The following is a 24,524-nucleotide window of genomic DNA, read 5'->3' on the forward strand; positions in this document are numbered from 1 at the left end:
AGTACAGCCAGGTCAGTCATCACACAGTGACACTAGTGACTTATTGACCCGTTTTACATAAATGACTGTCTTCGTCTTTTACCCTGGTGACCTTGTGCACTGCTACGGATGCTTGGTGGACAGTCCACAGCTCATACACTTCCCGGTGCAGTAGATGGCAAGAAGTATTCATTCATACATATCCTTACTAGGTCCAGGTGGGAGTTTTGGCCGGAGGAAACGGTGGTGATCTCACTTCCTGTTGGAAAAGGGAGAGTCAGGACTTCCTGTTGGAAAAGAGAGAGTCAGGACTTCCTGTTATTATGAAGGCCTGAGTATTTTTTTTTTATGTGGCACTACCGTTTGGCTTGATTTGTTGTGTTAAAATGGAAGTACATAGGCCTAGTGACCTATGGTGGTGCTGCGCCTCTGCTTGCCAGGACTATTGCCAGGTCCACAGACACACCGAGTCAGAATCAGGATCCTTTGGTTCTTCTGTGTGATGTTACATTGATCCCCAGCGAAGACCACATGCACTAGGTTGTTCTGCTTGGTCAATATGCTGTGCCCAGCTGTGTACATTCCAACACTTCTCTGTTTTATTTCCCTGTCCTAATTAACTGTAGATAGACTGAAGAACATCAACACTGTCTGGCTGGGGAAGTTGTCTCTGTGTAAATGAACTCCCAAAAAGCAGGATGTACTGCAGACTGAACCAGTTGTAGTGAGGAGGTGGGAGGAAGCGAGAGAGTGATAGCGGAGGGAGAGAAACAGAAAGCCCATTTTGGACACAGCTTCCTTTTCCTCTATTGGCCTCCTCTCTGAAGAGGTGGAAATGTCACCAACAGACCAGACATCTATTTTTTTATTCTTATTTCCTTTCTTCCCCCTCTCTTCCTCCCTCCAGTGTCCACCAGCCGGGGTTAGCCTGTTTTGCTACACTCGTCCAGACAGAAAAATAAAAAGAGGCATTTTATGTCTGTCTCGACGTACGCTAGCTAGCGCTCTTGGGGTCGTCAAGCGTTTTGATTGACAGCTGGCTATTTTTAATCCCTGTGTGCCATTGGGCCTCTGAGGCCAGGAAGTGAACCCAGCTGGCTGAAGGACAGAAAGGCATACCACTTTCTGAATAAAAGTGGAAATGAGGGTATGATAGCCTAGTGGTTAGAGTGTAGGGGCGGCAGGTAGCCTAGTGGTTAGAGCGTTTGGGCCAAAAGGTTGCTATATCGAATCCCCGAGCTGACAAGGTAAAAATCTGTCGTTCTGCCCCTGAACAAGGCAGTTTAACCCACTGTTCCTAGGCCGTCATTGTAAATAAACATTTGTTCTTAAGTTATTTGCATAGTTAAACATAGGTGTAATTTAAAAAAATAAAATTGATAGGCCCAGACAGTCTACCTCCACCTCTACCTCACTAATCTAAATTGGTTTTGGACCTCTGACACGCTGAGTGTGTTCCTCCCCTTTTCTTGTTATTTTCTTAGCTGATGCTTGTGGTGGTTCACTAGGCCTATTTAAAGATTGCGCTGGAAAATCCCCCACACAAATAAACGATCAAGCAAACCAATAAATGGTGTGAGTGTGTGAGTGTGTGAGTGTGTGAGTGTGTGTGTGTGTTTGCAGTCTGTACATAGAGCTGTGAAGACACGGCTGTGGTTTTTCCTGGAACTTGGTTTTCACACTAAGCGCTGCGATGGCCAGAAACACCATCTCTAAGCTATGCCTCAGAGAGATAGCAATGTCATGACGTTTCCCTCTTTGGGTACAGCGAGCACCTCTGTCTCCTACACTCAGGCTGCTGCGACCTCAGGTCGTAAATTCCTGGTGGAGATTATCTCCTCATGGCCACAGTATAGAGAGGCGTGAAGTTTCATAGAGGGAACAAAGGAATTTTTTCCACCTCACAGAACTTGAGGTCCGAACAACATTTTATGTTCTGGAGAAGGCATAAAAGATCGGTGAAGAATCCAGCTACGAACTGGTCCGTTTGGTACACTTTTGTGAAACTCATGGGAGACAATACGGCCACATTACCATAACGCTGTTTATATAATAGCCCCAGTTATGAGTCTTGCATCTAATTGCTGTACAGGATGAATGAGGAAAGATTAAACTATTTGTGAAATTATGGGATGCTATGTAATGATGTAATGTGAGAGAATTTTATTTCTGTGTAAAGTTTCACTTAATAAGTCACTGGCACACCTCCATGAACACAGTTAGGACCTGGCTTCATGAGACAGCCTTTTTCTGCTCTTCAGAATAAAACCCCCACCTTGAGAATTTCTCAACAGACCATGTTTCTCTCAATTACGAGAGGACAAAGGTTTGCAGACCAGCTTACCATGATAACGAGAGGGCCAAGGTTTGAGACCAGCCTGCTGAATCTTTTAGCGATCCCACGTGGTTAAACTCTTAGACTATCGATACCGTCAGAATAAGAACAAGTCTTTGATGCTAATTACTAGTCTGCAGCTAGGAATTCGGTATCATTGAACTTGAAGACCGACAACTGCCGAAACACCCATTCAACAACAACATCGCTGAATGTTACTCTGAAGTATCCATCTGACCACGGCAGAGAGAGAGAGAGAGACGGACAATTCTACAAAAGAAACAAACTTTTCATAGTGAAGACTGGGTTCGTGCAGATAACCAACAATTTACGATGTTTGGAATGAGACTAACGTGAGAGAAAGAAGAATTCATTATTCAGAAGACTAATTTTAATTTTTTATTTCACCTATATTTAACCAGGTAGGCTAGTTGAGAACACCTTTATTTAACCAGGTAGGCTAGTTGAGAACACCTTTATTTAACCAGGCAGGCTAGTTGAGAACACCTTTATTTAACCAGGTAGGCTAGTTGAGAACACCTTTATTTAACCAGGTAGGCTAGTTGAGAACACCTTTATTTAACCAGGTAGGCTAGTTGAGAACAAGTTCTCATTTGCAACTGCGACCTGGCCAAGATAAAGCATAGCAGTGTGAACAGACAACAGAGTTACACATGGAGTAAACAATTAACAAGTCAATAACACAGTAGAAAAAAGGGAGTCTATATACATTGTGTGCAAAAGGCATGAGGAGGTAGGTGAATAATTAAAATTTTGCAGATTAACACTGGAGTGATAAATGATCAGATGGTCATGTACAGGTAGAGATATTGGTGTGCAAAAGAGCAGAAAAGTAAATACATAAAAACAGTATGGGGATGAGGTAGGTAAAAATGGGTGGGCTATTTACCGATAGACTATGTACAGCTGCAGCGATCGGTTAGCTGCTCAGATAGCAGATGTTTGAAGTTGGTGAGGGAGATTAAAGTCTCCAACTTCAGCGATTTTTGCAGTTCGTTCCAGTCACAGGCAGCAGAGAACTGGAACAAAAGGCGGCCAAATGAGGTGTTGGCTTTAGGGATGATCAGTGAGATACACCTGCTGGAGCGCGTGCTACGGGTGGGTGTTGCCATCGTGACCAGTGAACTGAGATAAGGCGGAGCTTTACCTAGCATGGACTTGTAGATGACCTGGAGCCAGTGGGTCTGGCGACGAATATGTAGCGAGGGCCAGCCGACTAGAGCATACAGGTCGCAGTGGTGGGTGGTATAAGGTGCTTTAGTGACAAAACGGATGGCACTGTGATAAACTGCATCCAGTTTGCTGAGTAGAGTGTTGGAAGCAATTTTGTAGATGACATCGCTGAAGTCGAGGATCGGTAGGATAGTCAGTTTTACTAGGGTAAGTTTGGCGGCGTGAGTGAAGGAGGCTTTGTTGCGGAATAGAAAGCCGATTCTTCATTTGATTTTCGATTGGAGATGTTTGATATGAGTCTGGAAGGATGATGTCCACATATTCAAGGTCGGAAGCATCCAGGGTGGTGATGCTAGTCAGGCATGCGGGTGCAGGCAGCGAACGGATGAAAAGCATGCGTTTGGTTTTACTAGCCTTTAAGAGCAGTTGGAGGCCACGGAAGGAGTGTTGTATGGCATTGAAGCTCGTTTGGAGGTTAGATAGCACAGTGTCCAAGGACGGGCCGGAAGTATATAGAATGGTGTCGTCTGCGTAGAGGTGGATCGGGGAATCGCCCGCAGCAAGAGCAACATCATTGATATATACAGAGAAAAGAGTCGGCCCGAGAATTGAACCCTGTGGCACCCCCATAGAGACTGCCAGAGGACCGGACAGCATGCCCTCCGATTTGACACACTGAACTCTGTCTGCAAAGTAGTTGGTGAACCAGGCAAGGCAGTCATCAGAAAAACCGAGGCTACTGAGTCTGCCGATAAGAATATGGTGATTGACAGAGTCGAAAGCCTTGGCAAAGTCGATGAAGACGGCTGCACAGTACTGTCTTTTATCGATGGCGGTTATGATATCGTTTAGTATCTTGAGCGTGGCTGAGGTGCACCCGTGACCGGCTCGGAAACCAGATTGCACAGCTGAGAAGGTACGGTGGGATTCGAGATGGTCAGTGACCTGTTTGTTGACTTGGCTTTAGGCAGGGCAGGATTGATATAGGTCTGTAACAGTTTGGGTCCAGGGTGTCTCCCCCTTTGAAGAGGGGGATGACTGCGGCAGCTTTCCAATCCTTGGGGATCTCAGACGATATGAAAGAGAGGTTGAACAGGCTGGTAATAGGGGTTGCGACAATGGCGGCGGATAGTTTCAGAAATAGAGGGTCCAGATTGTCAAGCCCAGCTGATTTGTACGGGTCCAGGTTTTGCAGCTCTTTCAGAACATCTGCTATCTGGATTCTCAACTGACGGGATGAAGTCAATGTCCTTCCAGGATACCCGGGCCAGGGCGATTAGAAAGGCCTGCTCACAGAAGTGTTTTAGGGAGCGTTTGACAGTGATGAGGGGTGGTCATTTGACTGCGGCTCCGTAGCGGATACAGGTAATGAGGCAGTGATCGCTGAGATCCTGGTTGAAGACAGCGGAGGTGAAGTTTTCGGCAGTGATCAGATATTAAAATATCTGGAAAGTTGTATTAGGAAAATTATAACTTTGTAATCTGAATATTTTCCTCGGTGCCCTGACTTCCTAGTTAATTACAGTTACATGATTAATCAGTTTAATCGCGTAATAATAATTACAGAGAGTCATTTGATAAAATAAGTCTTCAGTTTAATGATGCCGAAGACACGACAGCAACAAAGCTGAAATCTCTACCAATCTCCATTTGAGATTCACCGTTTCTTTGCTTTTTCCAATGTCTCCTTTTTGTGTTTTTGAAACAACCAGTTTTATACCAGAGAAGTTTAGGATTGCTAGTTGTGTGTGAGAGATATGTACAATGTTATCACCGTAGCTGGCCTGAGCATGATGCTGATAGGTAAGTGTTTGTGGTGATGATTGCAGTGAAATTTGGCCATGGTGTTGAGCAAGCCTTTAGCCTGCTATAAAGCAGGAACTTGCCTGTTTTATTTTTTAGAAAGATCAGCTTGAAATGGACTTGGTCCAACGCATATTCAAGTTTTAGCTTTCTTTAATAATCCAGAAAGTCAACAATTATTTCTGGTTGCTTTAACTCATTGTCTATTTCCATTCTTCTCCCTTCTTTCTCTGTCCTCCTTTCTCTCCACATTCAAATATCTCTCTTGCAATTATCTCCTCTCATCTTATAGAGGCGCCTCCCCCACCCCTCTCCCAGGACTGGGGGGATAAGGGAGAGAAGGACACAGGAATGCAAACTAGTCACCTTTTGGCGAAATTCGCCATTCTGTATCCAAAATAGGTGACCTATGTGATTTGTGTAGATCCGATGAGAAAAGTTTGGGTGGGGTGGCTTTGGGTGACTACTGACTGTATGCCAACGAGTGATGCGCATTTGGAGCAATACTGGCTGTATCCAAGGCTCAGCCAATCAGGATGCTAAGAGCAGTCCCAGAGCAGGGCCTTACAGGATGCTAAGAGCAGTCCCAGAGCAGGGCCATACAGGATGCAAAGAGCAGTCCCAGAGCAGGGCCTTACAGGATGCTAAGAGCAGTCCCAGAGCAGGGCCTTACAGGATGCTAAGAGCAGTCCCAGAGCAGGGCCTTACAGGATGCTAAGAGCAGTCCCAGAGCAGGGCCTTACAGGATGCTAAGAGCAGTCCCAGAGCAGGGCCTTACAGGATGCTAAGAGCAGTCCTAGAGCAGGGCCTTACAGGATGCTAAGAGCAGTCCCAGAGCAGGGCCTTACCGTATACAGAAGATACTGTAGATGGATGGATGAAGGGGGGAGGAGTTATCCTTGGGTTCCAGGTTCAGACTGCTAATACGTCAAGTTTCCCCCTGTGATGCCTGGCAGTGTTGTGATACATTTCCCCCTGTGATACCTGGGCAGTGTTGTGATACATTTCCCCCTGTGATACCTGGGCAGTGTTGATACATTTCCCCCTGTGATACCTGGGCAGTGTTGTGATACATTTCCCCCCTGTGATACCTGGCAGTGTTGTGATACATTTCCCCCCTGTGATACCTGGCAGTGTTGTGATACATTTCCCCCCTGTGATACCTGGCAGTGTTGTGATACATTACCCCCCTGTGATACCTGGGCAGTGTTGATACATTTCCCCCTGTGATACCTGGGCAGTGTTGTGATACATTTCCCCCCTGTGATACCTGGCAGTGTTGTGATACATTTCCCCCCTGTGATACCTGGGCAGTGTTGATACATTTCCCCCTGTGATACCTGGGCAGTGTTGTGATACATTTCCCCCCTGTGATACCTGGGCAGTGTTGTGATACATTTCCCCCCTGTGATACCTGGGCAGTGTTGTGATACCTGGGCAGTGTTGTGATACCTGGCAGTGTTGTGATACATTTCCCCCTGTGATACCTGGCAGTGTTGTGATACATTTCCCCCTGTGATGCCCGGCAGTGTTGTGTTAAAAGAAATAGCTTGAGAAGAAAAAGTTGTGTTGGTAGGATAGGAATGACTGTGATGTGTTCCTATGATGTCATTGTTGTAAAATAAACGGGTCTCTTTTCTGGTAGGACTATAGCTGTGACATCGCGTGTTAAAGGTTGTTTTCACAGATGACTTATGTGAAATGTTTTGCGGCTCGGGTTTCAAAGTCTAAGGTGAGATCACTTGGTTTAGCATTTCTCTCTCTCTCTCTCTCTCTCTCTCTCTCTCTCTCAATTCAATTTCAATTCAATTTAAGGGGCTTTATTGGCATGGAAAAACATATGTTTACATTGCCAAAGCAAGTGAAATAGGAAATAAACAAAAGTGAAATCATTTTTGTTGTTTAACAGTAACCATTACACCACCAAAGAATAAAGCCATTTCAAATGTCATTATGTCTATATACAGTGTTGTAACAATGTGCAAGTAGTTAGTGGTGTTTCTTCTACACCGGTTGCCCTTTTCTTGTGGCAACAGGTCACAAATGTTGCTGCTGTGATGGCACCTTGTGGTATTTCACCCAGTAGATATGGGAGTTTATCAAAATTGGATTCGTTTTCGAATATTTTGGATCTGTATAATCTGAGGGCAATATGTCTCTAATATGGTCATACATTTGGCAGGAAGTTAGGAATTGCATCTCAGTTTCCACCTCATTTTGTGGGCAGTGTGTACATAGCCTGTCTGCCTACGGCGACATTTCACTCGCTCTCTCCCCCTCTATTTCTTTCTCTTCTCCCTCTCTCTTCTCCCTCATCTCTCCTTTTCTCTCTCTTCTCCCTCATCTCTCCTTTTCTCCCTCATCTCTCCTTTTCTCTCTCTCTCTCCTTTCTCTCTCTCCTTTCTCTCTCTCTCCTTTCTCTCTCTCTCCTTTCTCTCTCTCTCCTTTCTCTCCTTTCTCTCTCTCTCCTTTCTCTCCTTTCTCTCTCTCTCCTTTCTCTTTCTCTCTCTCTCCTTTCCCTCTCTCTCTCTCTCTCTCTCTCTCTCTCTCTCTCTCTCTCTCTCTCCTTTCTCTCTCTCCTTTTTCTCTCTCTCTCTCCTTTCTCTCTCTCTCTCCTTTCTCTCTCTCTCTCCTTTCTCTCTCTCCTTTCTCTCTCTCTCCTTTCTCTCTCTCTCCTTTCTCTCTCTCCTTTCTCTCTCTCTCTCCTTTCTCTCTCTCCTTTCTCTCTCTCTCTTTCCTTTCTCTCTCTCTCCCTTTCTCTCTCCTTTCTCTCTCTCTCTCTCTCTCTCATCTCTCCTTTCTCTCGCTCTCCTTTCTCTCTCTCTCATCTCTCCTTTCTCTCTCTCTCCTTTCTCTCTATTTCCTTTCTCTCTATTTCCTTTCTCTCTCTCTCCTTTCTCTCTCTCTCCTTTCTCTCTCTCTCTCCTTCCTCTCTCTCTCTCTCTCCTCTCTCTCGCTCTCTCTCCTCTCTCTCTCTCTCTCCTTTCTCTCTCTCTCCTTTCTCTCGCTCTCTCCTTTCTCTCGCTCTCTCCTTTCTCTCGCTCTCTCCTTTCTCTCTCCTTTCTCTCTCTCTCTCCTTTCTCTCTCTCTCTCCTTTCTCTCTCTCTCTCCTTTCTCTCTCTCTCCTTTCTCATCTCTCCTTTCTCTCGCTCTCCTTTCTCTCTCTCGCTCTCATCTCTCCTTTCTCTCTCTCTCCTCTCTCCTTTCTCTCTCTCTCCTCTCTCTCGCTCTCTCCTCTCTCTCGCTCTCTCCTCTCTCTCGCTCTCTCCTTTCTCTCTCTCTCTCCTTTCTCTCTCTCTCTCCTTTCTCTCTCTCTCTCCTTTCTCTCTCTCTCTCCTTTCTCTCGCTCTCCTTTCTCTCGCTCTCCTTTCTCTCGCTCTCCTTTCTCTCGCTCTCCTTTCTCTCGCTCTCCTTTCTCGCTCTCATCTCTCCTTTCTCTCTCTCTTCTCCCTCATCTCTCCTTTCTCTCCTCTCTCTCTTCTCCCTCTTCTCCCTCATCTCTCCCTTCTCTCTCTCTTCTCCCTTCTCTCTCTTCTCCCTCATCCCTTTCTCTCTCTCTCCTTTCTCTCTCTCCTTTCTCTCTCTCCTTTCTCTCTCTCCTTTCTCTCTCTCCCTTCTCTCTCTCTTCTCCCTCATCTCTCCCTTCTCTCTCTCTTCTCCCTTCTCTCTCTCTCTCCTCCCTCATCTCTCCTTTCTCTCTCTCCTTTCTCTCTCTCTCTCCTTTCTCTCCCTCTCTCCTTTCTCTCTCTCTTCTCCCTCATCTCTCCCTTCTCTCTCCCTCTCTCTCTCCTTTCTCTCTCTCCTTTCTCTCTCTCCTTTCTCTCTCTCCTTTCTCTCTCTCCTTTTTCTCTCTCTCTTCTCCCTCATCTCTCCCTTCTCTCTCTCTCTCTCTCTCTCTCCTCCCTCATCTCTCCTTTCTCTCTCTCTCTCCTTTCTCTCTCTCTCTCTCTCTCTCTCTTCTCCCTTCTCTCCCTCTCTCTCTCTTTCATCTCTACTCTCTCTCTCTCTCCTCCATCATTTCTCCCTGCTCTCTCTCTCTTCTCCCTCATCTCTCCCTTCTCTCTCTCTCTTCTCCCTCATCTCTCCCTTCTCTCTCTCTTCCCTCATCTCTTCTCTCTCTCTCTTCTCCCTCATCTCTCCTCTCTCCCTTCTCCCTCATCTCTCCCTCTCTCTCTCTCTCTCTGTGTTAAGGCTTCCGTCCTCGCCACCTGTCTGTGTTTGGCCACTGTGTCACATGGTCTCATGCTGCTGCAGCCGCCTCTGTCTCTCTCTGTGTCTGTAACCAGGTGTGCTTTCTCATCTCCTACCTGGTGTGTGTGTGTGTGTGTGTGTGTTTAGCTGCGTACTCAAGTTTTGGTCTCTTTCTCTGCAGGAAGTTTGGGGAGCGCCCTCAACCACAGCGCCTAACAAGGTGAGTACACACACACACACACACACGCATTTCAGTATGCTTGTTTTATTCACAGACAGTTCAACAGGGCTTGTTATGATTAGGGGTGAGATGAGGCCAGGAGACTGGTCTCAGCAGTGTTAGGTCTGTTGGTCATTTGGTCAGTCAGCCTGGAGAGAGAGAGAGGAGGATATTTGTGTGTGTGCCTGTCAAATCAAATCAGATTTTATTGGTCACAGACACGTGGTTAGCAGATGTTATTGTGAGTGTAGCAAAATTATTTTGCTTCTAGATCCGACAATGCAGCAATATCTAACAGGTAATATTTAAAAATTCCACAACAAAATCTAATATCTAACACAATCCCCAACCAAATCTGATATCTCTCTGTGTGTACGTATGCAAGCCGCTCCAAGGGGAAAATGAGCGGTTGAGCATTCTCTGGAACACACGTTGTTTTGGAGGGGGCCCTGGCCTCTCCCCCTCTTGATCTCTCCCCCTCTGCGTTCACCGAACACTTGTTACCGACGATTGGGAGAAAGACACTGTGGTGAGTTTAGAGATGTTGTCTATGAAAGGTGTGTGTGTGTGTGTGTGCGGCTGTGTGTGTGTGTGTGCGCGGGTGTATGTGTGTGTGTGTGTGCGGCTGTGTGTGTGTGTGCGGCTGTGTGTGTGTGTGTGCGGCTGTGTGTGTGTGTGCGGCTGTGTGTGTGTGTGCGGCTGTGTGTGTGTGTGCGGCTGTGTGTGTGTGTGTGTGTGCGGCTGTATGTGTGTGTGTGCGGCTGTGTGTGTATGTGTGCGGCTGTGTGTGTATGTGTGCGGCTGTGTGTGTGTGCGGCTGTGTGTGTGTGTGCGGCTGTGTGTGTGTGTGCGGCTGTGTGTGTGTGCGGCTGTGTGTGTGCGGCTGTGTGTGTGCGGCTGTGTGTGTGTGTGCGCGGCTGTGTGTGCGGCTGTGTGTGTGTGTGCGGCTGTGTGTGTGTGTGCGGCTGTGTGTGTGTGTGCGGCTGTGTGTGTGTGTGTGGCTGTGTGTGTGTGTGTGCGGCTGTGTGTGTGTGCGGCTGTGTGTGTGTGCGGCTGTGTGTGTGTGCGGCTGTGTGTGTGTGCGGCTGTGTGTGTGTGCGGCTGTGTGTGTGTGCGGCTGTGTGTGTGTGTGTGTGTGCGTGCGGCTGTGTGTGTGTGTGTGTGTGTGTGTGTGTGTGTGTGTGTGTGTGTGTGGCTGTGTCTGTGTTGCGGTTACCCCATAGCTTGGCCCTGTTGATTTTAGTTTGGCAGTGACGGGGGCAGCTAAAAGCCAGGATCCTCCAGGGGCTGCTAAGTCTCGGGTCCTTCAGGGCCCCACTGTCAGCCAGGCTGTTCCACTGTTCAGCTGATACAAAACACACTGTAGACTGCTTGAAATGCTGCCTGGCTTTGTTGCAGGGGAAACTTCAGAGACACTTGAGACTCAATCTGAAAATGAAAATCTATAAAGTATGCTGTGAGATCTGACTCAAGTTTACACTCACCTGTAGGCTATATGAATGTAGGCCGTATTTATTGTCATGTGATTTTAATGAACTAGAATGTGCCCGACGTCACAAATTAAGTTGACATGGGGGGGGTTTCAGTTTCCTCTGACAGTCAATTCTCAGCCCATTGTGCCTTAATGACATGCTGACTGACGTGACTGTCGATGTTTTCATTTAACCCACGGGTCCTGGGTTGAGTACGCGTGTCATGTCCCCTTTGTGATCCAAAGGGACTCGAGGACTCTTTGTGTTTCCTGTGTGTGTGTACCTTTTTTGACTTTGTGTGTGTTTGCGTGTGTGTGCCCGCATTTGATCCAGTGTGTGTGTGTGTGTGTGTGTACCTTTTGACTTGGTGTGTGTTCCCGCATTTGATCCTGTGTGTGTGTGTGTGCCCCTCCCTGTCCTAGCCAGCTGCTGTTTTTAATTTTTTTAATTTAACCTTTATTTAACTAGGGCAAGTCAGTTTATGAACAAATTTTTATTTACAATGATGGCCAACCCCATTCGACACTGGTGGGGGGGGTCTGGATGAATCCACTATACTGGTGTCGCTAGACACTGTGACAGATACACTGGACAGATTCCACTCTGCTCTGCCTTATCTGTAGCCAGGCTTAACTCCACACACGCAGACGCATCATTAGTCTGTAGCTTTCTGTTGTATACCGCTAGCCTGTAGCTTTCTGTTGTATACCGCTAGCCTGTAGCTTTCTGTTGTATGCCTGTAGCTTTCTGTTGTATGCCTGTAGCTTTCTGTTGTATACCGCTAGTCTGTAGCTTTCTGTTGTATGCCTGTAGCTTTCTGTTGTATACCGCTAGTCTGTAGCTTTCTGTTGTATACCGCTAGCCTGTAGCTTTCTGTTGTATACCGCTAGTCTGTAGCTTTCTGTTGTATACCGCTAGTCTGTAGCTTTCTGTTGTATACCGCTAGTCTGTAGCTTTCTGTTGTACACCGCTAGCCTGTAGCTTTCTGTTGTATACCGCTAGCCTGTAGCTTTCTGTTGTATACCGCTAGTCTGTAGCTTTCTGTTGTATACCGCTAGCCTGTAGCTTTCTGTTGTATACCGCTAGTCTGTAGCTTTCTGTTGTATACCGCTAGCCTGTAGCTTTCTGTTGTATACCGCTAGTCTGTAGCTTTCTGTTGAATACCGCTAGTCTGTAGCTTTCTGTTGTATACCGCTAGTCTGTAGCTTTCTGTTGAATACCGCTAGTCTGTAGCTTTCTGTTGTATACCGCTAGTCTGTAGCTTTCTGTTGTATACCGCTAGCCTGTAGCTTTCTGTTGTATACCGCTAGCCTGTAGCTTTCTGTTGTATGCCTGTAGCTTTCTGTTGTATGCCGCTAGCCTGTAGCTTTCTGTTGTATGCCGCTAGCCTGTAGCTTTCTGTTGTCATTTAGCTTGTCCCCTTTGCTTGGTGTGTCCATGTGACTCTTGGCTTGTTTGAACATCATTTTACGTTTACATTTTAGTCATTTAGCAGACGCTGTTATTCAGAGCGACTAACTGTAAGTAATGTTAGTGAGTGCATACATTTTCGTTCTGGTCCCCCGTGAGAATCAAACCGACAACCTTGGCGTTGCAAGCATTATGCTCTACCAACATGTTTTCAATGCATGTTTAGTTTTTCTGTCCAATATTGACTTGTGTAGTACTGATCTGTCCGGCATTTTCCTATTCAGTTTTCGTTGTGATGTGCTGTAGCATCTCTTGTGTGGTTGCGTACCGCGCATCTCCTTGCATGTCTCTTTTGTTTGTGTTTTGTGTGTTCTGGTTATCTCTTGTTGCGTGTGTTTTGTTGCATGGCTGTTGTAGTGTGCTGTGCGTGTCGGCTGTGCGTGTCGGCTGTGCGTGTCGGCTGTGCGTGGCGGCTGTGCGTGGCGGCTGTGCGTGGCGGCTGTGCGTGTGGTGATGAAATGCCACTTTCAAATCAGATGACTTGGGTCCAGGTCCTAAGATTATCACCCACCACCTCAGTTCAGTCGTTCAGACACTAACATCTTAAATGGTAGGCAATTAAGATCACAGTTATGAAAACTTAGGACACTAAAGAGGCCTTTCTACTGACCCTGAAAAACACCAAAATAAAGATGCCCAGTGTCCCTGCTCACCTGCGTGAATGTGCCTTAGGCATGCTGCAAGGAAGCATGAGGACTGCAGATGTCGCCAGGGCAATAAATTGCAATGTCCGTGCTGTGAGACGCCTAAGACATCGTCCTCGCAGTGGCAGACCACGTGTAACAACACCTGCACAGCATCTGTACATCCGAACATCACACCTGCGGGACAGGTACAGGATGGCAACAACATCTTCCCGAGTTACACCAGGAACGGACAATCCCTCCATCAGTGCTCAGACTGTCCGCAATAGGCTGAGAGAGGCTGGACTGAGGGCTTGAAGGTCCTCACCAGACATCACCAGCAACAACGTCGCCTATGGGCACAAACCCACCGTCGCTGGACCAGACAGGACTTGCAAAAAGTGCTCTTCACTGACGAGTCGCGGTTTTGTCTCACCAGTGGTGATGGTCGGATTTGCATTTATCGTCGAACGAATGAGCGTTTCACCGAGACCTGTACTCTGGAGCCCGTCATGGTCTGGGGCGGTGTGTCACAAGATCATCGGACTGAGCTTGTTGTCATTGCAGGCAATCTCAACGCAGTGCGTTACAGGGAAGACATCCTCCTCCCTCATGTGGTACCCTTCCTGCAGGCTCTACCTGACATGACCCTTCAGCATGACAATGCCACCAGCCATACTGCTCGTTTTGTGCGTGATTTCCTGCAGGACAGGAATGTCCGTGTTCTGCCAGGCAATGAGCCGGGATCTCAATCCAATTGAGCACGTCTGGGATCTGTTGGATCGGAGGGTGAGGGCCAGGGCCATTCCCCCCCAGAAATGTCTGGGAACTTGCAGGTGCCTTGGTGGAAGAGTGGGGTAACATCTCACAGCAGGAACTGGCAAATCTGGTGCAGTCCATGAGGAGGAAATGCACTGCAGTACTTAATGCAGCTGGTGGCCACACCAGATACTGACTGTTACTTTTGATTTGGATCCCCCCTTTGTTCAGGGACACATTATTCAATTTCTGTTAGTCACTTGTCTGTGGAACTTGTTCAGTTTGTCTCTCAGTTGTTCATAGACATAGACAGGATCAAGGGAAAAGCGAAACGGAGCGAAGTACAGAGAGATCCTTGATGGAAAACTGCTCCAGAGCCCTCAGGACCTCAGACTGGGGCGAATGTTCCTCTTCCAACAGGACAACAACCCCAAGCACGCAGCCAAGACAACGCAGGAGTGGCTTCGGGACAAGTCTCTGAATGTCCTTGAGTGGCCCAGCCAGAGCCCGGAGTGACCTGAAAACAGCTGTGCAGTGACGCTCCCCATCCAACCTGACAGAGCTTGAGAAGATCTGCAGAGAAAAATTGGAGAAACTCCCCAAATACAGGTGTGGCAAACTTGAAGCGTCACACGCAGGAAGACTCACTGCCAAAGGTGCTTCAACCAAATAGAGTAAAGGCTCTGAATTTTTTTTAACAAAATGTGCTAATATTATGGGTTATTGTGTGTAGATTGATTTAATTTTAGATGAATTTTTTTTATTTAAGTGAAAGTTGATCCATTTAGGCCATTCATATGAAATATTGTATTCTTTTATTTAACCTTTATTTATCTAGGCAAGTCAGTTAAGAACAAATTCTTATTTTCAATGACGGCCTAGGAACAGTGGGTTAACTGGTCTAGGAACAGTGGGTTAACTGGTCTAGGAACAGTGGGTTAACTGGTCTAGGAACAGTGGGTTAACTGCCTTGTTCAGGAGCAGAATGACAGATTTTTTTGTTTTTTACCTTGTCACCTCGGGGATTCGATCTTGCAACCTTTCGGTCACTAGTCCAACGCTCTAACCACTAGGCTACCTGTCGGCTGCAACGTAACAAAATGTGGATAAAGTCCATGTGTCTGAATACTTTCCGACTGGTCATGGTGTTGGTCTATAGGTTAATTAGAATAATTTAGTGGAATTAAATTGGCACTAGTGTACAGTAATATTAGTTATTTATCACACATGTACAGCGTACAGATACAAAGCCTTGGAGATAAAAATCTGTCAGAAAGCAGGAGCGCATTTTAAAACGTATACTTAATTGTTTGAAACCTGAACGTTTTAATACCATATTATGAGGCGTGTCTTACCTTACGTAATAATAGTATCCTATTAGATGATCAAAATGTCTAAATTACATCGGTCGTATGAAATCGCTTTTCCCTTCTGGACAATGCTGTTTTCCCGCCAATTGCATTATGGAAGGAACATTCTAATGTAGCCTACTGCCTTGTGTGCATTGCTGCGCTTATCATGTGAAGAAATAATAATAGTTTTAGCGGAATTTTAATTTGATGTATTCCTACTGGTTGTATGAATTTGGGATCTATTGTCCCACAGCTAATTAAAAATGTTGCCGGTCAAATGGCCAGCACCATATTTTCGTGTGTGTGTGTGTGTGTGTGTTTGTGTGTAAATATGATGTGTGAATGCTGGTTGAACTTGGCCTTGTGCAGCCTGGCCCCTCCAGGGGTGTAATAGATTAATGGTGCTGTCTTCACACACACACCACGACAACAACCACATCTTAACCAGCAGTCGTCCTCCAGGACTGTCAGTATGAACTTGTGAACCAAGAAGGTTTTGGAACATGGGACAACAGTCTTACTATAGGACCAATCATTTGTACCCAGGATTGAAATGCATTCATTGGGTTTTTGACAAAGATCTGCTTTTGGAATATCCCATTGTTTTTGTGGAGAACAGTCCTGTTACACTCTAATCCTACTTTAACTATCAACTAGTGATGGGGGAAAAAAATTGAATATTATTTTTGACAATATATTGCAATATTATTTTTTGCGCTAGTTTGCGGAACCTCCATCGAAACCTGTATTTTTTTTTCTTCATTCTCCATCTTTTTACATTTTTTCCATGACTGATCAAAACTGGTTTTCTCATGGCTCTCTCTGGTTCTTGTTCGGCAGACATACGATGAGCAATATGTTTGGAAAATCTAATTGTAATAAAATCACAGTATCAAATCTCAATACATATAGAATCGTGAGAATCTCAGTATATATCGTATCTGCAACTAAGTTTTGCGATAATATCGTATCATAAGGTCCCTGGCAATTCCCAGCTCTACAATCAACCAGTGCTTGTGAGGTGTAAAAAAACAGAGGGTATTTTCTACTCTAGATGCTGCAGCTCACTCTTTTTTTCTCTCTCTTTCTTTCGTTCTTTCTTGGTTAGCTCTGAGGCCATCTCCGCCAGTCAACTCTGATCCAACAACAAATAGGGTAGTTTACTTCCAGTCATCCACAGGGCAGAAGCCATATTTGTGAAGTGGCAACAACACACTGGCGTGAGTCTTAACCCACGCACTTCCTCAAAAGTCTCATCTTTAGGGTGAAATCTGGAACTTTCATTTCCCCTGCTCCGGCAACACAAGGTACTAGCTACAAACACAACGGACCAACGAGAAAAACAAACTACAAAATAGCTTCGCCAATATGACAAGCTTTTTTTCCCCCCCCCTTCTAGAAGTTGTTACTTAGGCACAGATCCAGGATGAGCCTAGCCACCACATATCCAAATAGTGATCATTAGGCAGGGAAGTGCAAAACTGTCCTCAGGCCAGTGTCTAGGGGTCACCTTAATACCGCATCGCTTTTCCACCTTAGTTTGATGTCAGCCTCACAACAGGAAGGTCACAATCAGTATCAGCGGTGTCCAATGACACCCTGTGAGCATGACATGACCGTGTTCTGAGCTGAGCGAGTGTGTTCCCCTGTAATCAGTCAGGTGTGTGTGTGCGTGTGCGTGTCCAGTGCCATGTAGAAATATCAGTGGAGATCACTGTAGCATCAGATGATTATAGGCACCGCAGAGTGGTGTCCGTCAGATGACTATAGGCACCGCAGAGTGGTGTCCGTCAGATGACTATAGGCACCGCAGAGTGGTGTCCATCAGATGACTATAGGCACCGCAGAGTGGTGTCCGTCAGATGATTATAGGCACCGCAGAGTGGTGTCCATCAGATGACTATAGGCACCGCAGAGTGGTGTCCGTCAGATGATTACAGGCACCGCAGAGTGGTGTCCGTCAGATGACTATAGGCACCGCAGAGTGGTGTCCATCAGATGACTATAGGCACCGCAGAGTGGTGTCCATCAGATTACTATAGGCACCGCAGGGTGGTGTCCATCAGATGATTATAGGCACCGCAGAGTGGTGTCCATTTTGAACTCATTAAAAGAAAGAAAAATCATTAGACTTGGCTTAGGTTTAGAATTAGTTCTCTCTGTTCTGTTCTCTCAGATGACTACAGGCACCGCAGAGTGGTGTCCTTCAGATGATTACAGGTACCGCAGAGTGGTGTCCTTCAGATGATTACAGGCACCGCAGAGTGGTGTCCTTCAGATGATTATAGGCACCGCAGAGTGGTGTCCGTCAGATGATTACAGGCACCGCAGAGTGGTGTCTGTCAGATGATTACAGGCACCGCAGAGTGGTGTCCTTCAGATGATTATAGGCACCGCAGAGTGGTGTCCGTCAGATGATTACAGGCACCGCAGAGTGGTGTCCTTCAGATGATTACAGGCACCGCAGAGTGGTGTCCTTCAGATGACTACAGGCACCGCAGAGTGGTGTCCGTCATTTGATTACAGGCACCGCAGAGTGGTGTCCGTCATTTGATTACAGGCACCGCAGAGTGGTGTCCGTGAGATGATTATAGGCACCGCAGAGTGGTGTCCGTCAGATGATTATAGGCAGGTACAAATGTATGCAAGATCACCTTTGGGTTGAAGTTTAAAACAATCGGAATGCAGAAAGCCCCATTTGAAAACACTTAAAATGTATGTGTTGACCCTAAGGTCAAGCACTACTCCTAGAACTGGTATTATTCAAAAACCACAAATACCGCCAAATAGCATCATACCGCCAAATACCGCCATCCCGCCAAAGTGCATCATCCTGTCAACAAAAAAAATCTAGTGATATGATATTTTGGCCATATCGCCCAGCCCTAATGTATGTGTATGACTCCCTTTCTGTGTCTCTGGACGTGTCAAGGTGACACTGACATCTGTGCAAATGGGCCATTGTGTCTGCTCAGGGTGACCCTTGACCCCTGCTAGTCTGAAGATCTTTAGCTGTGTGCTTCTCAACGAGTACACACACAGTAACCAGGTGTCTATCCAAAAAATGTTATGCCAGTAAAGAACGTTGGATAATTTTTTTTTTGTGACCAGCCTGATGGAAACAGCACATTTGTCGGTCAGATTTCCAAATGTAGACAAAATAAAAATACACTAGACAAGGTGGGATCTTTTTGTGCCGGTAAAATAAATGATGTGAGAGATGGTGGTGGAAACGTTTTTATGCGCAGACATTGACATAATAACCATCACATCAAAGTAAACCTCACGACGACATGGTGTTCCTTTCTCCCGCTACGACTCGGAACAGTTTTATTATAATCAACTTCACAGGGTGGCGAAATTGCAAAGTGATGAGCTTGATGCTCTTTTACAATAAATATCGAGGGTCTCATTCTGGTGACGATGATCGACGCTTGGCTTCCCTTTGACAAATAGAAATCCTGCTCTTTTGTCCATTATGTAGACTATAACCTTCCCTGTAGCTGGTAGCTGTTGGCTAGAGCACTGTTGCTAAGAGCGGAGTGGCCACATTCCCTCTATAACACAACATTTGTTGTGCCAAAACCGTAAGTAGAGTTGAAAATGCGATGGAAACCCATTTATGTTTTTGCTTAGGTGACAGAAGTAATTGGAGCACGGGCCTTTGCAACATTTTAACACGAGATGTGGATTCTTTGGTGGTGAGCTCAGGGCTTTGGAGTTTTCTTTTTTCTCTCCTTTCAGTCAACCCAGCTGGAGAGAACATAGCTTTTGGCACCGAACTGTGTGTGTCCATGTGTCTGTGTGTGAGCGGTCTGTGTGTGCAGAGTGTGTGTGTGTGTAAGCAACACAACCTTCAGCACACCAGAGAATTGGCTAATCAAACTGGAACTTGTTAAAATGTTCCCGTCTCTCCATGTTTCAAATGTTCGTCTTAGTGACCCTGAATTTTCACGTTCCTTATCTACACTGAACAAAAATATAAATGCAACGTGTAAAGTGTTAGTCCCATGTTTCATAAGCTGAAATAAAAGATCCCAGAAATGTTCCATACACACAAATAGCTTATTTCTCTCATTTTGTGTGAATTTCTTTTTTTTTTTTACATCCCTGTTAGTGAGCATTTCTCCTTTGCCAAGATAGTTCATCCACCTGACAGGTATGGCATATCAAGAAGCTGATTAAACAGTATGATCATTACACAGCTCCACCTTGTGCTGGGGACAATAAAAGGCCACTCTGAAATGTGCAGTTTTGTCACACAAATGCAATGGCACAGATGTCTCAAGTTTGCAATTAGCCGGATGACTGCAGGAATGTCCGCCATAGCCAGATAATTGAATGTTAGTTTCTCTATCATAAGCCGTCTCCAACATCGCTTTAAAGAATTTGGCAGTATGTCCAAACGGCCTCAAAACCGCAGACGACGTGTAACCAAACCAGCCCAGGACCTCCACATCCGGCTTCTTCACCTGCGGGATCGCCTGAGACCAGCCACCCGGACAGCTGATGAAACTAGGGAGTAATAAAGCCCTTTTGTGGGGAAAACTAATTATCATTGGGTGGGCCTGGCTCCCAGTGGGTGGGCCTATGCCCACCCATGGCTACACCCCTGCCCAACCGTGAAATCCATAGATTAGGTCCGAATTAATTTATTTCAATTGAGTGATTTCTTTATATGAACTGTAACTCAGTAAAATCGTTGAAATTGTTGCATGTTGCTTCTATATTTTTGATCAGTATACTTTATCTCTGTCACTTCTGTCATCTATAACTTGTTTATTTCAATGGATGAATAACAAACCTCTCATCTCTCCCTCTTTCCATCCCTCTGTTTCTAACTTCTCCCCTCTCTTCCCTTCTTCACAGAGAAGCGATGAGGAATTACCTGAAGGAGCGAGGAGACCAAACTGTCCTGATCCTGCATGCAAAGGTTGCCCAGAAATCTTATGGCAATGAAAAAAGGTAACCAACCACCACTTACCCTACACACCACTTACCCTACACACCACTTACCCTACACACCACTTACCCTACACACCACTTACCCTACACACCACTTACCCTGCACACCACTTACCCTGCACACCACTTACCCTGCACACCACTTACCCTGCACACCACTTACCCTGCACACCACTTACCCTGCACACCACTTACCCTGCACACCACTTACCCTGCACACCACTTACCCTGCACACCACTTACCCTGCACACCACTTACCCTGCACACCACTTACCCTGCACACCACTTACCCTGCACACCACTTTCCACAGTACCTCCCACGTATTACCTCCTACAGCTCCTACCTGGTGTCGTACCTCCCACAGCTCCTACCTGGTGTAGTACCTCGCACAGCTCCTACCTGGTGTAGTACCTCCTACAGCTCCTACCTGGTGTCGTACCTCCCACAGCTCCTACCTGGTGTAGTACCTCCCACAGCTCCTACCTGGTGTAGTACCTCGCACAGCTCCTACCTGGTGTAGTACCTCCTACAGCTCCTACCTGGTGTCGTACCTCCCACAGCTCCTACCTGGTGTAGTACCTCCCACAGCTCCTACCTGGTGTCGTACCTCCCACAGCTCCTACCTGGTGTAGTACCTCCTACAGCTCCTACCTGGTGTCGTACCTCCCACAGCTCCTACCTGGTGTAGTACCTCCCACAGCTCCTACCTGGTGTAGTACCTCCCACAGCTCCTACCTGGTGTCGTACCTCCTACAGCTCCTACCTGGTGTAGTACCTCGCACAGCTCCTACCTGGTGTCGTACCTCCCACAGCTCCTACCTGGTGTCGTACCTCCCACAGCTCCTACCTGGTGTAGTACCTCCCACAGCTCCTACCTGGTGTAGTACCTCGCACAGCTCCTACCTGGTGTAGTACCTCCTACAGCTCCTACCTGGTGTAGTACCTCCCACAGCTCCTACCTGGTGTAGTACCTCCCACAGCTCCTACCTGGTGTAGTACCTCCCACAGCTCCTACCTGGTGTCGTACCTCCCACAGCTCCTACCTGGTGTAGTACCTCCCACAGCTCCTACCTGGTGTCGTACCTCGCACAGCTCCTACCTGGTGTCGTACCTCCCACAGCTCCTACCTGGTGTAGTACTCGCACAGCCCCTACATGGTGTGTGTGATGACCTTCGCCCCAGTCGGCCCTACTCTGAGGTAATGAGCTGTTCTGAATATGGTCATCCAGTTGTAGGGGATTAGACAGAATGAAGCCTTGCTCTCGCTCTCTCTCGCACTCATGTACACAGTGCCTTAGGAAAGTGTTCAGACCCCTGGACTTTTTCCACATCTTGTGAGGTTACAGCCTTATTCTAAAATGTATTGAATTGTTTATTTCCCCCGTCATCAATCTACACACAATACCCCATAATGACAAAGTAAAAACAGGTTTTTAGAAATGTTTGCTAATTTTTAGAAATTGTAAATATTATATTTATGTAAGTATTGAGACACTTTTTACTCTTTGTTGAAGCACCTTTGGCAGCGATTACAGCCTTGAGTCTTCTTGGGTATGATGCTACAAGCTTGGCACACCTGTATTTGGGGAGTTTCTCCCATTTTTCTGTGCAGATCCTTTCAAGCTCTGTCAGATTGGATGGGGAGCATTGCTGCATAGCTATTTTCAGGTCTCTTCAGAGATGTTTGATTGGGTTTAAGTCCGGTCTCTGGCTGGGCCACTCAAGGACATTCAGAGACTTGTCCCGAAGCCATTCCTGCATTGTCTTGGTTGTGTGCTTGGGTTCGTTGTCCTGTTGGAAGGTGAACCTTCGCCCTACTCTGAGGTCCTGAGCGCTCTGGGGCAGGTTTCCATCAAGGATCTCTCTGTACTTCGCATCTTTCATCTTTCCCTCGATCCTGACTAGTCCCTGCTGCTGAAAAACATCCCCACAGCATGATGCTGCCACCACCATGCTTCACTGTAGGGTTGGTGTCAGGTTTCTTCCAGACATGATGCTGCCACCACCATGCTTCACTGTAGGGTTGGTGTCAGGTTTCCTCCAGACATGATGCTTGGCATTCACATTCAGGTCAAAGAGTTCAATCTCGGTTTCATCAGACCAGAGAATCTTGTTTATTATGGTCTGATTCTTTGGGGGCCTTTTGGCAAACTCCAAGATGGCTGTTATGTGCCTTTTACTGAGGAGTGGCTTCCGTCTGGTCACTCTACCATAAAGGCCTGTTTGGTGGAGTGCTGCAGAGATGGTTGTCCTTCTGGAAGGTTCTCCCATCTCCACAGAGGAACTCAAGAGCTCTGTCAGAGTGACCATCGGGTTCTTGGTCACCTCCCTGACCAATTCCCTTCTCCCTCGAATGCTCATTTTGTCCGGGCGTCCAGCTCTAGGAAGAGTCTTGGTGGTTCCAAACTTCTTCCATTTAAGAATGATGGTGCAGAAATGTTTTGGTACTCTTCCCCAGATCTGTGCCTTGACATAATCCTGTCTCTGAGCTCTACGGACAATTTCTTCAAACTCATGGCTTTGTTTTTGCTCTGACATGCACTGTCACCTTTGGGACCTTATATAGACTTCTGTGTTTCTTTCCAAATCATTTCTAATCAATTGAATTTACCACTGGTGGAAATGATGATCAATGGAAACAGGATGCACCTGATCTCAATTTCGAGTCTCATAGCAAAGAGTCTGAATACTTATGTAATAAGGTATCTGTTATTTGTTTTTAATACATTTGCAAACATTTCTAAAAAACTGTTTTTCGCTTTGTCATAATGGGGTATTGTGTGTAGATTGCGGAGGATAAAAAAAAAAAACATTTTAGAAGAAGGCTGTAACGTAACAAAATGTGGAACAAGTCAGAGTTCTGAATACCTTCCGAAGGCACTCTCCCCTTTTCTCTCTCCCTCTCCCCTTCCTCTTGGCTGGGTCTGATCATTGGAGCCCTGCCTGCCATCACACCAGAACTATGTCTTAGTAAATCAGCAGCATCACACCAGAACTATGTCTTAGTAAATCAGCAGCATCACACCAGAACTATGTCTTAGTAAATCAGCAGCATCTCACCAGAACTATGTCTTAGTAAATCAGCAGCATCTCACCAGAACTATGTCTTAGTAAATCAGCAGCATCACACCAGAACTATGTCTTAGTAAATCAGCAGCATCACACCAGAACCATGTCTTAGTAAATCAGCAGCATCTCACCAGAACCATGTCTTAGTAAATCAGCAGCATCACACCAGAACTATGTCTTAGTAAATCAGCAGCATCTCACCAGAACTATGTCTTAGTAAATCAGCAGCATCTCACCAGAACTATGTCTTAGAAAATCAGCAGCATCTCACCAGAACTATGTCTTAGTAAATCAGCAGCATCACACCAGAACTATGTCTTAGTAAATCAGCAGCATCACACCAGAACTATGTCTTAGTAAATCAGCAGCATCTCACCAGAACTATGTCTTAGTAAATCAGCAGCATCACACCAGAACTATGTCTTAGTAAATCAGCAGCATCACACCAGAACTATGTCTTAGTAAATCAGCAGCATCTCACCAGAACTATGTCTTAGTAAATCAGCAGCATCACACCAGAACTATGTCTTAGTAAATCAGCAGCATCTCATCAGAACCATGTCTTAGTAAATCAGCAGCATCACACCAGAACTATGTCTTAGTAAATCAGCAGCATCTCACCAGAACTATGTCTTAGTAAATCAGCAGCATCACACCAGAACTATGTCTTAGTAAATCAGCAGCATCTCACCAGAACTATGTCTTAGTAAATCAGCAGCATCACACCAGAACTATGTCTTAGTAAATCAGCAGCATCACACCAGAACTATGTCTTAGTAAATCAGCAGCATCACACCAGAACTATGTCTTAGTAAATCAGCAGCATCACACCAGAACCATGTCTTAGTAAATCAGCAGCATCTCACCAGAACTATGTCTTAGTAAATCAGCAGCATCACACCAGAACCATGTCTTAGTAAATCAGCAGCATCACACCAGAACCATGTCTTAGTAAATCAGCAGCATCACACCAGAACCATGTCTTAGTAAATCAGCAGCATCTCACCAGAACTATGTCTTAGTAAATCAGCAGCATCTCACCAGAACCATGTCTTAGTAAATCAGCAGCCCTCAGCCGACACTGTGACAC

General features: G+C 46.1%; 1 protein-coding gene across 4 annotated transcripts in view; it reads left to right on the forward strand.

Moving 5' to 3' along the window:
- The window catches only part of LOC110500894 (suppressor of hairless protein homolog), a 98,285-nt gene that overhangs the window by 42,832 nt on the left and 30,929 nt on the right, over nt 1-24,524 (forward strand). For 2 of the 4 annotated variants that reach the window (XM_036958255.1, XM_036958256.1), the window contains exons 2-3: nt 9,684-9,722; nt 20,268-20,363. In XM_036958255.1, the coding sequence (XP_036814150.1) occupies nt 9,684-9,722; nt 20,268-20,363 (135 nt within the window). Of the gene's footprint in view, nt 1-9,683; nt 9,723-10,107; nt 10,252-16,506; nt 16,619-20,267; nt 20,364-24,524 lie in introns of those variants that run through there. The other 2 variants (XM_036958257.1, XM_036958258.1) reach the window with 2 other exon arrangements.

This window comes from Oncorhynchus mykiss, chromosome 21, assembly GCF_013265735.2.
Source record: "Oncorhynchus mykiss isolate Arlee chromosome 21, USDA_OmykA_1.1, whole genome shotgun sequence".
Lineage (NCBI taxonomy): Eukaryota > Metazoa > Chordata > Actinopteri > Salmoniformes > Salmonidae > Oncorhynchus > Oncorhynchus mykiss.